Source organism: Melospiza melodia, chromosome 13, assembly GCF_035770615.1.
Source record: "Melospiza melodia melodia isolate bMelMel2 chromosome 13, bMelMel2.pri, whole genome shotgun sequence".
Taxonomy (NCBI): Eukaryota; Metazoa; Chordata; class Aves; order Passeriformes; family Passerellidae; genus Melospiza; species Melospiza melodia.
In genome coordinates this window covers 14,388,720-14,405,390 of record NC_086206.1, presented here as the reverse complement: position 1 = coordinate 14,405,390, position 16,671 = coordinate 14,388,720, and the positions used below count along the sequence as shown (strand labels likewise).

Genomic DNA, 16,671 nt, shown 5'->3' with positions numbered 1-16,671 from the left:
TCTTATTTTACTCATAGTCACTTTCTAAATGGGCTTATTTTCAGCTGTTTCTACTTATGTTTCATGCCAGTTTAAATTATGTTGCAAGGCTAGTGTATGGGAGTCAAACTTTGGAAATCAGATAAATGCTGTAAACTGTTCAGGACTTAGTTGCTTGTCATTAGTTTCTTATAAACCAATATCTGAAAGAGTAGTGTGAAGTCTTGCATAAAGTTATCAGCTTTTGCTGTGACTTCAGTTGCTGTTATACTAGTGAAGTTACTATTCTGTTTTGTTCCCCAAATAGTTGAGGATTTTAGTGTACAGGTCCTGTTGCAAAGTTTTAGAAAAGCTTTTTTTGCCCTTTTCTCCTTTTTTGCATTTAATGGATTCCTTCCTCTCTGATGCTTTGCCCCCTCTTTGAAACCTGGGCTAGAGACCCTCCTCTGTGATATGAAAGTGAGTCTTTGTATTTTGGGGGGAACACAGAGATGGGACTGATTCATCTTTACCTTTCAGAGCGGTCGTGCCACATCTCTGTGGCAAGATCACAGCATTTTAATTATGAAACTGTATAAATTATCATATACTGTTGCTGTTAAAGGAAACAGCTGAATACATAATTTCTCATGTGAACATTTTGTACAGGTTGTTTCCTATTACTTGCTAGTGTATACCGATAATGTCAAGAGAAGCTGAAATGATGAGTTTAGCCTTCTCCATTTAACACTTTTCTTTCTTGGAGTAAGTGTTCAAAGCTGTTTCTTTCTTAGTGGTCAGTGTTTCACATATGAAATCACCAGGGAGAATGCAGTTGAAGTGTTTAACAGTGGGGTATGATTCAGGGGAAGGTGGGATCAGAGGTGGGTGGGATGGATGGATGGATGGATGGATGGATGGATGGATGGATAGATGGATGGCTGTGGCTCAGCCCAGGGGGGCAGCCCGTTATGAATGGGCAGATGTGTGCGTGATGAGGCACAGGGTGAGTCAGAGCTGAGCCTCTTCTGAAGAATGCATTCAGCTCCAGTGTGCTGGGAAAATGAAAACAGAAGGGAGGGGACTGCACCACTTCACTGGGGACTGGTGTTTCCTGGGGGGTGAAGTTGCTCTCCTCGGTGGCGCTGGCTGTTGAGAGCCTGCTGATTCATGAGTTGGTGGGTGGTGAGAACTGTGTGCAATCGCTGGGGGAGGAAATGGCTGCGTTGCTGCAGGAGAAGGAGCATTTTCTGTAACTGCAGGATGTGTGGATGGAGCACACAGATAGCATTCCTCCAGCAGATCAGTTAAATATCCTGCTGGTGTGAGATAAAGGTTTACTAGATGACTAAAATAGGATGTGAAACTGAGGGTTTTTTGTCTTGTGCTAAAATGCAGTAGCTTCTTAAAAAGTAATTAGTTTGGATTTTAAAATATGAATGAATGGTGTTACAGGAGCCATGTCCCTGCCTGTTCTTAACAACAGAGATAACTCCCAGTTAATTGGAGTTAGGGGAGAGGGTTGTTCATTTAAATGCAGATGAAAAGAAACAACAGATTAGTTAAAAGAACACAAAAGGGAAGGTGAGATACACTAAATGTTGAAGGTGTGGCACGGAGGTCTTTGAGAACAAGCCAGCAGGAGGCCGAGGAAGCACAAACACAGCTCAACAACTTAGAGCCCAGCTAAGCCTATTCATGCAGCACCTTCTCAAGTTTGTGTGTGTTTACGGTGCTGTTTGTCCTCTGTCCAGATAATCTGCCCGGAGATAAGAGTGTTTGCTCTTGCTGCTTGTTCAGTCAGCAAGCAGAATATTTGTTCTAATACTAAAAGCCTGTTTCCAATGTAAAAGTAACATGTCTGTGTTTCTCATTTAAAAATTCTAATGCCACTTTGATCTGTGGTAGGAATTTGAAATGGAAGATGTCATTTGAGATGAAATTAGTTCTGTAGTAGCCACCTGAACAGAAATTCAGCTGCTATAAACTAGTAAAAGTGGCATCTTGCAGTATGTGGCAGTTTGCTTAGGTCTTCTAGTCCAACAAAGCTTTGGCTTTGCTGGTGTGTGGAAAATGAGGGTACAAAATAAGAGAGAACTTACTGTCATCCTTCAACATGTGTACAAAGATTCTTAAATTATTTACACCACTGTCAGTGGCAGAACAACCATACTTCCTTTGGTTTATAGGATAGACTGTATTCTGAAAAGAGGCTGCTGCATAATTTGGCTTTTCCTCTTTTATGTCTCTATAATGGTGTTTCTTCATGTAGCATTAAATTTGTCCACTGAATATGAATTTGGTAATTGCCTGACTTCCAGTTTCTCCTTCCTTCTGTTCTGTAGTGCTTTTCACCTATCTCTTGAATTTTACAGCACTGACTGCCAGGCATTATTACAAAAAGTACCCATAGATGTGTGGAGGATTTATAAAATTATTTAAATGCAGGTAATCTGGGGTTAGCATAGAACTTGGAAAGAGTTGTTCTAACAAAGACATGTTTTTATCTACTTCTATAATACTAAGAAGGGGGGAATTTTGAGTCTTTTTAGAAATAATGCAACTTTTGCCCTTGGTCTTCTACCATCACTGTCTTGAGGCAATTTTCAGAGCAGACAATTCAGAAATTTTTAGAAGACCACTTTGCTGGATTTTGAGGTGCCATAATAGATAATGTGTTCACAGACAGAGCAGTAATTTATTAATAATTCTGTTAAGTTCAGGAGTTGAAAGGGAACCAACATGGCTTTATCTGAAAAGAAGGAAATACGTGGTTAAACGTTTTTTGCTATAATCTTAGGTGGTTTCCATTTTCCTGAAAGAGGAGAGGGGGGAAAAGGAGTTTAAATTCCTTTCTCTAAAATAAATTAAAAAGTACCAGTATGCATTATTGTGTTTTAATGAGAGAAAAGTTCCTGCATAAGCTCGCGGGGTTTCAAGATGAATGATTCCTACGTTTGAATGATTGTGTGGTAATTTCAAAACTCAGAATATCTTGAGAACGAATTCATGCTTTCAGTAGTGAAAAATGTTTGTTTATCAGAGATTTGAAGACCTCCTGAATCTGGTGGTGTAAGGCTTCCAGGGCTGTGATTCAGGAGCAAGGGCAGACTGCTTCATCTGGAAAGGTCAGGCTGCGTGCCAGAGGTTCCCAGGCTGCTGTGTCAGCAGCTCAGCTGCTGGCCGGCATGCTCAGGGCAGATTGGAGGGATCAGGAATCACATCAGCTCTGTCAACTTGTTTCCCCTTTGACTTCTGAAGGCTTTCATAGCATTTGCAGCCCTGCTTGGGCTTCCAGGTGATGCATGAGGCATCGCTGAGCCCCAGCAGCTGTGTCTGAGCTACCTGCTCTTGCACTGAGGCAGGAAGTTTGTGTGTCAGGCACTGGCAATGACCAAGGCAGCTGAGTGGCCACTAAAATGGGTTAGTGGCACCATAATATTCCTTATCAAAGAAACAAATAAAAACTATTCCTGGACAACTTGGAAAGCTGGATTTTGATACCTGTGGGAAGGCCTGTGTGACTTTTGATGTCCTAGGCTGCTGTTGTGGGGCCAGAAGGATAGGGGAGGTTGAGTGAGAGGTAAACCCTAAATGAAAGTCAGCAAAGTGCTTGTTTGCTCATGTAAAACATAACCAGCATTGGAGTACAGGCTTTTTTTGTCTTTACAGACCTGTGGTTAGCTTATACTGCCTTTTTATTTCCTCTCTTGAATTATTCTTCGTTTTCCTTAGAAGAGAATGACAGTTCTAATAGCCTCTTTTAACTGTCTTTCACTTCTCAACTAATTAAATGCATCTATTAAATGGATGCTGCATCCTTCATTTGTTTCTTGTGAGATGAATGGGTGAAGATCATGCCGAGGGGCTGCAGTGTACTTTGTATGTTTGAAATGTTTAATCTTGAAATGAGGGGCTGTGGGAGGTGGTTTCCTGGTAGTCCACATCTTACTCATGGTGGTTCTGACACCTCTGCTCGCAGAGGCTGTTGGCCGGTGGATGTGCCTGGTGTGCTGTCCCCACGCAAGGCTGGGCTGTGGTGACTCTCTCAGATGAGCTGTGAGTGCAGGCACAGACAGCCAGGCTGTGCTCTTAGCAGAGAGCCTGCACTAGAAGTGCTGGTGGGAAGGAGAGATGCTCAAACAAATAACATTTATTGCTCCATTATTGAGCTGCTGCATGTTGTACTAATTAAAAGGTTTAAAGCTGTGTCACTTCATACCAAATTGTGATAAGCTGTAAAAATCATGTTTGTTTTCTTTGGCAAATAACATTACTTGTTTGTCAGTTCAATTCATGTTGTTTGCTCCCTGTTTTCCACCCGTGGGTTGCCTTTCATGTTGTTCAGTGCTTAATTCTGCCAGCACAGCCTTTGCATGAGGGGGGCTTCCCTTCCTCTGTGCCTCCTGGAGCCCTCTCTTTTTTCACTTGAGTGACCTTAGCTGGTAAGTGTGGAACTGAGCAGGCAGGCTCAGTGGGGGCGCTTTGAAATGCGTTATAGTGCTAAACATCAATTACGCTTTGATGAGGATTTGCCAGAGGATTAATTTAGAGCTGTTAGAGAGGCACTGTCTGAAAGTTCCCTACCTAGCTGAGCCCCAGCTGCTCCTGAAGGCTGAAAAAAACTCAGATGGATTTGGAGTGTCTAAGCAGTCTTGTCAATTACCAAATTCATATTCAGTGGACAAAATCTGAAGTAGATGCAGGTGTGTGTGCAGCTTTGCCTCTCTTGTGATTCAGCATGGACAAACTCCTGTCCCATGAGAGGTTTTGACTTGCCAAGTAGGCTGAAATAACTATTGAAGGTTGATTTTTCTAACTTTTTCTTTTCTTTTCTGTAGAATTCAGGTAATTTTACTGTGACTGTTTTGTTTAAGAGGGATATTATGAGGTATAACATGTCAAGCTCATGTAGTTTTGTATTTGCTTCTTTTTAAGTTCCTTTGTGACATCACTTTGAGTACTGTTATCTGGATGTAGGGCCTTAAGATCACACGTTATTCTGTGCTGCAGCACAAGGCACAGTGCACATTAGTGCTGTACTTGGGTTTTCATCAGCTGGTGTTGCTTCTTTTGAAAAGCCTTTCACAGGAAGACTTCCTTATTTTTAGCACAATGTGTATGTTGTGTATTTTACTGAACTTTGAGTAGTTTGAGAATTTGAGGAGGACTGAAACCAGTGCTTGGTCTTTGTTGAAATCCCTCATTTATTGGGATAAAATACAGTGTTTCTTGGGAGTAGGAAGGAGAATGCTCATTTAACTATTTAGATGTGCTGTAGGATCCTCCCTGTCTGGCAGCATGCCACTTCCTTTGTGACACAAAGGTAAGCTGACAAGAATAACTGCAAGCATAAGAATTCTAACTAAATCCTGGTGCACGCCAGTTTATAAAATGAGAACACAACTTAAATTTATTCCATCCAGTACAGTAGGCAAAAGTTAAAGCACTCAGTTGATTAAAATGAGTTCTTGGAAAGGAAGCAGTAGAAGCTGTTAAATGGAGTCTCATGTTACCAGCTGGTTTGGATGTTCTTCTAAGAATACATATAGAAGCTTCCTGCATCAGTATTTTCGTTGTGCAGGCACATGTGTAAGAGCTTGCAAATTCATAGCATGTGTTTTGCTTTTATTCCAGGTGTACTTGAAGGCACCTATGATTCTCAATGGTGTCTGTGTAATCTGGAAAGGCTGGATAGATCTCCAGAGACTGGATGGTATGGGCTGCCTGGAATTTGATGAAGAGAGAGCGCAGGTAAGGCAGTCTGCCCTGGGCTACTCACATATTTGTTTGTTCTTCTGGAGGGAAACAGTTTTTGCCTTCACTCTGAGTACAAACTCCAGAGAAAACTTGCAGTATGGAAGTTCAGAAACTTGTGGTTGTAGCAAAACACTACTTTTGCTGCATTAGGTCAAAATGCTAGGGGCAGGAATAGTTTGTAATTTACAACTTTGAGTGATTTTACACTGTTACTCTGCTACAGAGTAGTAAAGTATTTTAAAACTTTGATTCCTCCAAAATACGAAGAACACTCCTCTATTGTGCCTTGCCTCTCCCTAACTTAAGACACTAATTTGCATATTAATGAGATGATGTTAATGTGACTATGTTTGGGATTAAATAGAAGCACTTTGTGACAAAGTCCCAGCCCTGAACACTTCCTCCATGATGCCTAGAAAGAGAGAATAGTCCTGCCACCCTTTGTGAATCCATGAGAAAAGCCACAGACCAAAGCTTTTACTCTAAATCCACTCTTGCTGTGCATTCACCTCTTTCAAAGCTGTGTCAGTGACTTGGGCAAGCTCAGTTCAGCTGCAGCAGAGTCACTGCTGTGGACTCCATGCATTAGGGGACCTTCAGGCTGTAATGCCTTACACAGCCAGAGAATAGCCCTGAGGAATTAACATAGATCCCAAGGTTCTTGATCTGTAGTTAATAAATTTGATAATAATTCTGAACTGAGAGTGGGCTGATGGGAACATGCACTCAGGAGGAGACAGTGTCACGCTTTCCAAAACTGGAGAGTGCCTGAAGAAAGTGAGCACCCTTCCAAAAAGGAGAGGGGTCAGGTGACCAGTAGGTTTAATTTTTCTCCTCTTAATTTCCCAATAAATGCTTTTGTAAGCGCTTGGATTACTTTAGTTTCCCAATGTGTATATGCTGTCTTAACAACACTTAACAATTCCCTTTTGCTGTCTTCAGGAAGTGTTTGTGCACAGAGGTTGTGATTTACTCTTTGTATGTGTGAGGGGATGTGTGCATGCTCTCAGGTGTCAGTGCTCTCCTGAGCTGTGAGTACAGGGTGCTGAGCTGCAGGTGTTGCACTGTGTGGATCTCCAGAGATGTTTGTACTCAGTTACAGGTGTGTAACTTGTTTTTAGTTTGTGATTCTTGGTGCCTGCGAGGTCATCAATGCTCATTCTGTTTCCTACAGCAGTAGTACCTAAGGGTGCCCAGTGTCATACAGACACAGGAGTAGCTGCACCCTTATGTGTGTTAGTATTGTAAGCATTTGGGCAATCTTTTACATTCTTCAGTTTCCTTTTTCCTGTATCTGTCACTGCTTCCTTGTTTAAAACTGTTGTAATATTGCTAATGGCAGTTGACTGAACTGCTGACTTTGATCCCAAAATAACCCTGATGTCAGAAGGGGCTCAAGTGCCTCATGGGGTATTGCCTGTGTACCCACTGTCCTTTGTAAGAGGTCCAGCTGCCCTTCACACCCCTCTCATTTTTTGGAAGCTTGTCTTAAGCAAATATACTGCTCTTGCATTTTCCTGTCTCTTACCACTTCATACTAATGCTGGGGTCAAATAAAATTTTTCTTTGCTGTCGTACTTTGGAAAACATACTACCCTTCACTGGGTCAACAAATACTTTAGGAAGGGAATCCACATGTGTTAACGTAGAAATATTTTAATTTTACCTGTTAAGCTGCTGGTTTTTCCACTTAATCCACAGCCTATCCATGTCTTGCTACTAAGTGGTCTTGCTTTTTGTTACTGCTTGCTCAGACTTTGATGGACCAACACACACAAAGCTGTACATACATGCTTGAATATCTTCCCTCTTTGGGGCTGAAATGTCCCTGGATTTGGTATTTGAGTGTCTTTAAGAGACTGTTTCTGTCTTCAGTACTTTTGCACCTCTTCTGTCCTAATGCATCTTGCTATCTCACCAAGTCCTTTCCTACTGGGCTGCTGTGAGGATTTGTGTGTAAGTGTGAGTATGTGTAAGCTTCTCTTTTTAAATATTTTTTAAAATTTTATTTTCTAGACTGGGAGGTTTGGTTTTATTCTGTTGTCATGTTGATTGCTCATTCTGTTGCTCATGTTTTGCTTATTCTTACTTTTCTTTGTAAATTTATACCAGGAACATTTTAAGAGAATAAAACTAAGATGTCTAAGTTATTTGGTGTCATACAGCTGACTTTGCTTGGCTATTATTACTAGAATTGAGAGACACTTTATACAACAAGAATTTAACAAAGATTTTTTTTAAGTAGTGTTGTTGGTTGATTTGTTATAATGTACCACCAAGAATAGAGCAGAGTTTTGTTTTACTAAAAAAGTTCTGATGCTTTTATCCCTTTCTCAGACATGAGCAAACCAGTGTTTCAGCTGTCAGCACATCTTCATTCTGGATGTCAACATACTGATTTTTTTCCCATGCATTTCTAATTTAGTTTCTTTTGGTTATGACCATTTCTTTAAAATATTCCATCCAAGGCTGTATGTCATAACCACTCTAAGTGATGGTAAAATGCAAAAACCTTCAATAAAAAAATCTTCAATTTAAATATGATTTAAAATAGAAGGTAATAAAGCCATATATCTCTTTTGTAAGCTAAAACTAAGGTAGCTTTTCTGGAGTCATCTGGGACACGAGCTTATCTGTTCTCTCTAACCTTCTGCATTATTAAGAACAAATCTATTTTCCACTCTCTAACCCTGGTTTCTATGCCTTGTATGAACACTAAAATGGCTGTAAAGGGCGAAATTCTAATCTTAAAAAGATCTATGGTGTTAAAGTATGATCTTGTTGGCAGCTTTAAACATTGCCCATGCCTCCCCAGAAAGCAGAGCCGGGGCCTGGCAGCTGTTTGTATTTCCCTGCCTTGGGCCACCAGGGAGCCCCTGCACAGAGCAGCTCCAGGGCCACGATTGTGCCCACGGCAAAAAAGGCAATTTAACATTTTCTCAGGCTGGGGATGCTTTATCTTAAATTGAAAAATTTATGCACTTAGTCCCCAGGTATATTAAAACTTAGTTTTGCTCTCTACATGTTTATGTCCTCTAACAGTCAAGGTCAGCTTTTTTAAAAAATTATCAACTTTGAAATAACATTTGCATGTATGTGGGAGTTGTCAGCAGAGTTAGCAGTAATTACAGTTGAAGAGCTGGAAGGAGGGAGAACCAATTCAGTTTATCCCTTCCTGGTTTGTGGGGCCTCTTCAGATGGGACTCTTCCATTCTGATGGGGAACAGTAAATGTGTTAAAAGGTGTCTTTAAGAAAAATAATTTCCAACCCAATTAATAATGGCTCCACATATTACTAACACTTTATTTAAAACATTTTCTAAAATAAAATACAGTTTGAAGGAGTTTTTTTGTGTTAGTTTGTTAAATGCAAACGTTTATGTATGCATTTAACAAACTGTGTTTGTTCCTGTGCATAAGCCATTATTGAAAATAAGCAAAAGAGCTGTTGAAGCCCTGCAAGTTTCTCCTCTATTGTATGGGAATGTGTGCAGGTTGGTGGAGGACTAATTTCTGCTTTGCACTTTCCTGTGTATCTAAATTTAAATAGTATAAATGACACACAAGTATTAAGAATGTTTATACCAATGCACCTGTAGCAGCTTTTGGTAAAATGAAGGATTTTTTTGGTTTGTAACTTTGGTAATACTTATTTTTAAATGCAAGATAATTAAATTACCACTGTTTGTGTAGTGAACTCTATCTAGCTATACCTGTGAACACTGTCTTCAAAATGGCTTTTATAAGGAGAATAAAATGTATTGCCTTTTACACAGAACTTCTGAGAATTCCTAGGCTTAAAATAAACCCAGCAGCATTTAAACTACTTTGGAACAGGAGCTCTCCTTTGAAAATGTATTTTAGTAGTAGCTGCATTCCAGCTTTGGTTATCTCTACTGCTGTAGTGAAGGTGAGTAATATTTTATTAACCTGTATTGACATTTGCTGGAACCTGCCTGTGTCCTAGCAGGTCCTGCAGGACATACTGGACTTTGCTGCCAAGGGGTAATTAATATTCAAAAAAAAAAGTGATTTGGTGGAAATGAGAGTCACCTTTTGTGTCACTCTGTGTCATCTGCTTTGGTAGCAGGAGGATGCATTGGCACAACAAGCCTTTGAAGAGGCTCGACGAAGAACTCGTGAATTCGAGGATAGAGACAGGTCTCATCGGGAGGAAATGGAGGTGAGGGTTTCACAGCTGCTGTCAGTAACTGGTTAGTACTTTCCCAAAACTTTAGATTGTTTCCATTTTTGTCTGTTTGTACAATGTCGTGTATTGTGCTTGTTCGGTGATGTTATATAAAAATTGCAAAATGCATTGTTTGTTACTCTTGTAAAATGGATTTCAAGTTGTTTAAAGTTTTGATAAGAATTCTCTGACCATGTACTTTTTTCCTTTCTGTAGATGGTCTTTGCTGTGGGTACTTAAGCTGTAAAGACATTTATTCAAAGAGTTGCCATTTCTCTCTGAAATGATACTGAGAGAGCGATCTCTTGCCTCGTGCATTTCTCATGAACACAGAAAAGGCTCTGGGAGCTGCAGGGGCAGAATTTTGGAGCTTGTTATCCCATGTTTTGGGAAAAATTACCAGCCAATTTAATCAGATGCCACAGTCTACTTTCTTGTACAGGCTAGTTTTATTGTCTTCTCACCTTTTTCTTACTGGTGGGAAGTCTCATTCCTTTTTTTCACTGTTTTAGTTTCCCTGTCTTGTTCTTTGCTTCTTCAGGGCCCCACAGTCTTGAATCTTATTCTTTCTTGATGAAAGCAGAAATTACTGGGATTGAGAAAAGAAGAGCCAGGAAAGGGAATGGAAACCAGCTGCTCTGAGATGTCAGAAAGGCGAGAGCTGTAAGAGGACAAGTAATAATACATAAGGGGAGTTGGCAAGTTGAGGCAGGGTGCAGGTCAGGAGAGAATAGGGAGAACACAGAAAGGCTTTGAATTTCTTTCCCTTACTAATGCTCTTTCTTACTTCTTGCTTCATCAGTAGAGCCTGATTTAACTCTAATCAAATATGATCAATCTGCTGGTTCTACGGTTTTTAGAAAATTTGATTATTGTTATTGCTAAGCTGCTTTTCTTTTGGCATTCTTTTGGATAATTGGGATGATCAGACAGGTTCTCTTCCCTTCCAGCTACAACTGGAAGGCACTGAGCATGAGAATGAGAGGGAACAGATAGGCACAGAGGATAATATCTCTCTTTGAAGTGGCTGGTGTGTGTCTCCTTGCAAGCACTGCTGCAGCCAGGTCAGATGGCAGCTGTAACAAAGGTGAAATCCTTGCCTTGGAGGCCCTGCTACTGCTGGATTCTGGGAGCAGCTGCTGGATTGCCTGAATAATTCTGTCCCAGCATAGCTACAACCTGCTTGTAAGTTCAGAAGGAAGGTAGAATTAGCTTTAAGCTGTTCATGAAGACCTGTGCCAGCCTGCTTTACTGTTAACAACACAGTAGGAACTTTAGGTCCAATCTTATGTCTTTTACCTCAATGTACTTAAAACTTTTCTTGATATATTCTCCTTGCACTGTGCCCTTCATCCCCACTCCTCTTATTATGCAGAAGCCATGTGCATGCTGAAAGTTAAAAAAGAATGAGGCTTTCTGAAATAACTTCTGGAGTTCTGAGACACTTAATTTTCCTCCGAGTGTAGAAAACACTTGCAGCTAGGCTGTGCAAAAACACTAATTCAATTAACAGTGAGATGGTAATATTGAGCATCTGGGGCTTCATGACAGACATCAAAACACATGACACTGAGACACAAAAAGCAACATTCTTGGCTGTCTGCAGGAGCTGGATGCAATAACTTCTGAAAACACTCTTGCTTTTAATAAGACAGAAGGCAGTTGCTATCAATTGATGTCCTTATTAGCTGTTGGTACCCATTTTCTCTTGAAACAACAGCAGTTGTCCCAGCTCTAAAGCACTGGTATAGATCACCTACAGAAAGGAAGAAAAGAAAAAATTACTGACTTAAAATAAGTTTAAGTAGAATGAAAAGTATTATCAAATGTTGTTTCAAATTTGTGATGTCAAATGTAAGTCTTTAATAATTGTAATACGTTGTTTTGCATACTTTCCTGTTTATTTTACTGTGCCTCTCTGATATGTCTAACCAACAGATTTTTTTCCTCCAGTACTTGTAGGTCTATAATTGGTTTTTATATTTCAGTTTTCATTCCTGTGTTTGGAGTAAGATGTCCTGAAATTCTATCTGGAAATGTTTACAGACAAGCTTTTTTACTCTTGATCTTAGGACTGTATAAAAATCAGGCTCTTTTGGGACGAGATGGTAGAGAGCAGAAATTGACTTACAATGCATTCCTAAAGAGCAATCAGATTTCCAAATCGTTCATTGTTACCCTTCTTTTCAATCTAGTCAGCATTTGGGCAGAATCAAATGAACTTTAATCAGTAAGCATTTGGTGTTCATGATCCTTGTACCCAGTTCTCAATAGAAAGTGATGCATAAAAGTGCGTTCCTGTGTTTGTTGTATTTGTGGCCTGTATTGAATTTTCTGATGCTGATGTGCTCAGTCAGCTTGGAAATGCAGTTTGTCAGTGGCACCCTTCTGATGATTGCATTGCTGACAGCTGCAGAAACCTTAATCCAGACTGCCTTATGTTCTGTTTCTGTAATTTCAGTGGGGCCAGCAGTACCTTTGGTTTCACTACAGAGATGGTACTTGAAGGCTTTTATATGGGAAAGGCCAGTTCTATGTGGGCTGAGTGAATTTTTATGTATATTATGCTACACACAAATGAAGATACTTTCCTTATGATCATTTTAATATGATTTCTATACAGCTTTCATCCTTAAAGTTTTAGATTTTTCTTTTCTGCCATGCTTGGCATGGACAGTAAAACTCAGAATTGGCAGATGTGGAACAGGATCTCATCAGTGTTAATGATGGTTTTAAGAATTGCAACACTGTAGAAAATCAGGATATTTCTGACAGTAGAATTACTGTTGAAATGCCTTTAATAGAGACCAGATTCTGCTTCAGTGGGGGAGGGAAGGGGAATCCTGCAATATTCCACCCACTCCTACCCAAAATAGAGGCGCCAGCTCTTTGGAAATATTTATCCATTCAAAGCCTGGCAGCATATGAAAATGATCAGATTAAATTATTTATTTATACAGCTTTCGGGGTAGAAAAGATTCCCTATTCTAAGTCTTTCTGTAGACTTAACATAGTCTGTAGACTTAAAACTCCCCACATAGGAGTGATCAGTGATAACTCATTGAAAACAATGTTAAAGTTCCTGTGTGTGGCAGTTGGATTTTAGAAGGGTGACACTTTGCAAGGGGAAAGAATTGCAAGTGCAGTAGCAATTTAGAAATTATCACTTAGCTAGTTTTCATTTTTAAGTATCCTAAAAAAACTCCCAACCAATTAAAACAAATTCTTTCCCCTAAAAAAGCAAAAACTCCTTCAGGGTGTTGTGAGGTTTGTTTGCCATCTTTTCATCATATAGAATCTCTTCTATTCTAGTTTAGCGCACCAGACCTTTATTTTAATGAACATATTCTTTGCATCTGAGGGCATCTGAGGTTGGTTGTACTTGAATTTTCAAAGGTGATCATGTTTTTGTGCAATTACAGCACTCTGATGTAAATAGAGTGGGAGTGGATTTAGGAATTTTCATTGAAGTTTTTAAGCACCTCTGAGTTGAACTGCCTTCTGTTGCATTTTTAACATAGTTTGTTTTGAATACAAGATGCTTTTGAGTTTTTATATCAACTTGTATAGCTCAGTTACATCAAATACTGCAAATCCAGCCCCACTCTCCAGGATTCTTCTGTTTCAAAAATGCTTTTGATGTCACTGAGTGTTCTTAGTGCCTTCAAAATTAATAAGGTATCCCAATGACTTCTACAAAAATGTTGGAATGCTGAGACAGAGAATGTTTAATAATACACATCAAGAAAGACTTTATCCCCATTTAAAGATTGTTTAAAAAATGAGGTGTATGAACTTGAAGTATTTGTACACTCCCCTTTGCCAAACTAGAAGAGTGAGGAGACTGAAGGGATGTTGGTGAGGCAGATGTTTAATTTTCATGTCTTTATCTCCTTGTGTCGTGGTTGAGAGTCGGTCTGAGTGTCTCTGCTGTGGTTTCAGTATGAATGACCAGAGTTAGTGTCAGGACAAGAAGTGTTCTCAGAAATTACTGTGAAGTTGCTGTCTAGACGTGAATTTCCAGGAAGAGTTTTTTGCTTGTTTTTCAGTCTTCTAGCATAGTGGCATGATGCAAAAATATGTTACACTGTCCAGAATGGCTTGGGGAGATTTAAGCATCCCCAAGTTGGTGAAATTAGAATTTATTGGAAGCAATGGCCCATGTTCAGTGCGGAAGAGCCACAAGCAGGTGCCTCCTGACAGCTCTTTGCTGGAGCAGGTGGCACAAAGGGATGGATTTTCAAGGGGTAGGTGAAGAGAAGAGACCCTCTGGTGTGTTGCTGTGTGCAGGTGGGGGTATTTTGTACAAACTGTAATTTCAGATTTGCAGGGATCTGTGTGAGTGCAGTTTGTCCAGCTGTGCTCTCCAGAGCTTGGCTGAGGATGTCCCCATGGCTTTCCTTGGGGATGGGTTGGATCTGTTCTCAGTCTTCCAATGTAATTTCTTCAACCAGTATTTTTGAAATGTCGTATTTTTCTACTTTGTGTTCCTTTCCTATGTTGCTGCCATGCTCTTTATTTTAGCAACACTGAGAAAAGAGACAGAGTGGTTTGCTCTCCCTAAAACAGTCTAGTCTAGCAATCTGTCTGTTTGTGGTCTTGTGCTAAATATAAATTACATTAATGGCTAAGCAGAGCCATTTTGGGAAACTGCATGAAATTCCCATTTTAAAAACCTTCATTTTGCTGAAAAAACCCCCTGTTTTGGAACTTGTTTTTCTTCCAGAAGCAATCCCTCTCAATACAAAGCACCAAAAACACCCACCAACCCCACCCTTTAAAGAGTGCTGGAGTAAAAATTTACCTAAATTTTAAATACTGTGGCCTGCCCTAGGTTTTTACATATTATTCTTGTTTGTTGGGAATTACCAGTTGAAATGGGCAAGATACATTTCATTTAATTTTGCTGAAGTTGGGAACTCTTAAAAAACAAACAGGATTTTGTTACAGACATGTAAACAGTTTAGAGTTGAAAGAAAATAGAGTAGTAGGACTGACTTTAATGTTCTTCCCAAGGTTCTAGACACTGAAATTATTCTCCTTTTCTTAATTTTTTCTAAGGTGAAACTGCTAGTGTAAATAAATGCTCTAACTAATTATATTTTTCTCAAATACAACTGGCTTCAGAAGAAAGTGTATAGTATTACAATAAGTATGTGGGGACTTTTTTGTTTTTAATTTTGGCTCGGGGTTTTTTACTGAAAATTTTCTCATCAGATTTTAAAGGGGGTTTTTTCCTTATTAATCTGGAATTAATTTAATTAGTGTTTATTGTATGTACTCTCCAAACTGATGATGATAGAAAAATAGTATAACATTTAACCCAGGTTTTTGGATATGAAAGAAACCCAAACCGTTGATTTTTCATATGCAGTGGGCAGTGTAGACTTGGTATGTGCTTGTACACAAGCATTAATAATTTGTTTAGATGCAGGGTGGGAACAACACATCTTGGGAAGAGGTGTTTGGGTGGGAGTGTGTTGCCTGAAGAGGTTCTGCAGTGCCAGTCCAGGACAAGAAGGCCAGTTAAGTTATGACTGGTTTGCTTCACAAGAACTTAAATAGCTGGTGCTTGTGCAAAAGTGCTATAGAACGCATAGATCAGAAAAACAATTTGTGCTGTACAGAATCAATGCTGACTGTGGGACAGAGGAGATCAATCTTGCAAATCAGGGAATTCTGTAATATAAGCGTCTTCTTTCAGTCAATGAAGGTTAGAAAGGGGCTGAGCAACAGAGGAATACTGTCTGGAGGCAATCAATATTAATTATAAATTTATAACCTTTAGACCAGCTTTCAAACAGTGCTTTCTAAAAGAGAGCACTTTAAGCTTTTTTCCCTTGGAAAAGAAGTTTTAATATGAAAGTAAAAATTTCCGTCCCTACTCAGAACTCTTCAGAGCTCCTATTCCTGCTGTGCTCTTTCCTTCCTTGGCTTGCAGTGACCTTGGTCCAGTTTGGGGCAGCAGAATCATTATCTTCATAATAGCTTTTAAACAAAGATGCAACCATTGCAAAGATTTCAGGTGAGGGGGTGCAGGGGGGTGAGGAAGCAGCTGTGCTGCTTGGCCTGGTCATGCTCTGCAGGTAACACAGTTCATGTGTGTTTTCAGTCTGTTCCTAGGAAATAGATAGTGGTTTGAAATGAAGTCTTGATGGAGGTAAGTGCTGAATAACTCTTATCAATAGCCTTTGTCAGGAAAATTTTTTTATTTTGACTTTCAGTGAGCTTGAAAGACAATCAGAATGGAAGTAGAAATAGAAAAGAGCATTGGGTATAGAATTCATGGCATTAATAGTTCTACAGTTACTTCAGTCCAACATCCAGATCTCTTGCCAAGTTTGAGGGCCTGTTTTCCATTATTTGCATAATTTAAGTGGTGCTTGACATTATAATTAAGATCAAGGCTACTCCTTCCCAGGTTCAATGAAAAGGAGAGCTGATAGCAAAATGAATGTTATGGGCAGCCAACAAAGCAACTGCAGAGACTGGATCCAGGCCATGAAGTCTGAAGCTGATAGCTGTGCCTGCTAGGAATGTGGTAAAGATCATATCCCCTCTGGCTGCCAGTGGCTCAGGGATGCAGTGTGTAGTGGTGCTGCTGTGGCTCAAGTTCTGAGAAATGCAGATTGAGAGTCTGTGCAGGGCCCCCAGAGACTAGGGAGCACATGGGCTGCTTCATCAAGCTGTGACCAGAGGAGTTCTGTGATGTGTAAGTTGACATTCTCACTGTGCTGCAGGGCCCCAGCTTTGCTGAGTTTCTC

General features: G+C 39.9%; 1 protein-coding gene across 3 annotated transcripts in view; it reads left to right on the top strand.

The window, feature by feature from the left end:
* CBFB (core-binding factor subunit beta) overlaps nt 1–16,671 on the top strand; it is a 37,796-nt gene that overhangs the window by 13,102 nt on the left and 8,023 nt on the right. For 2 of the 3 annotated variants that reach the window (XM_063167845.1, XM_063167847.1), the window contains exons 4-5: nt 5,596–5,712; nt 9,806–9,901. In XM_063167845.1, the coding sequence (XP_063023915.1) occupies nt 5,596–5,712; nt 9,806–9,901 (213 nt within the window). Of the gene's footprint in view, nt 1–5,595; nt 5,713–9,805; nt 9,933–16,671 lie in introns of all 3 variants that reach the window. The other variant, XM_063167846.1, reaches the window with a different exon arrangement.